Genomic DNA, 660 nt, shown 5'->3' on the forward strand with positions numbered 1-660 from the left:
CACATTCTCGATATACATAAAAAAAAAAAGTTTTCTTCGAATAGAAATACGCTCGTAATCGTCTCAACAAACCCACGTTGGGCGAGGAACAAGACGACGAAAATATTGCAAAAATTATCACAAAATGCCTCGTGCAAAGCGCAGAAAGATTAGTAAGTAAATACCAATAACTCTGTGGCTTTGGTTGTTTATTTAGGTGACATGAGGGTGGTTTTTGAGGTGAATAATGCGATAATAACGGAGAAAAAATAGGTAAATATGAGGTCGTTGCGGGATCATCGTGGTCTTCGATACTCTGTAATGTAACTTTTTGTAATTTTTATTGAATTTTTAAATATTTCGAGTGTGATATATGGTAAGATATCGTTAAATCAAGCTTCTTAGGTTGGGGCTGTGCCGGGAAAGTAGAGATAAAGCATTTTTTAAAAAAATTATTAAGGTCACCTTATTACAGCATAGAATATTTAGAAGTATAGGTAATTAACGAGAATAATTTCACCTAAAGCTTGCCGGAACCTTCACACCACACTTTCACTTAGAGGCTAACGAATCGTATGCACGGAGAAAGAGTAATTTGGCGCGTCTTCAGAAAAATAAATGCGGTTTATATATTTCCGTAAGGCGCGCAAGAGACGGTAGATTTTCCCGTGACGGCAGGAC

The 660-nt window shown here is 36.8% G+C and overlaps 1 protein-coding gene across 1 annotated transcript in view; it reads left to right on the top strand.

Moving 5' to 3' along the window:
* Positions 1 to 51: 51 nt before the first annotated feature.
* Positions 52 to 660, top strand: part of LOC119587056 (mRNA turnover protein 4 homolog) — a gene marked incomplete at its 3' end in the record, with an annotated part of 16,331 nt that continues 15,722 nt past the window's right edge. Inside the window, 1 exon segment of the mRNA XM_037935803.1 lies at positions 52 to 152. Within this exon segment, the coding sequence (XP_037791731.1) occupies positions 125 to 152 (28 nt within the window).

The sequence above is a fragment of the Penaeus monodon genome, chromosome 22 (assembly GCF_015228065.2).
Source record: "Penaeus monodon isolate SGIC_2016 chromosome 22, NSTDA_Pmon_1, whole genome shotgun sequence".
Taxonomy (NCBI): domain Eukaryota; kingdom Metazoa; phylum Arthropoda; class Malacostraca; order Decapoda; family Penaeidae; genus Penaeus; species Penaeus monodon.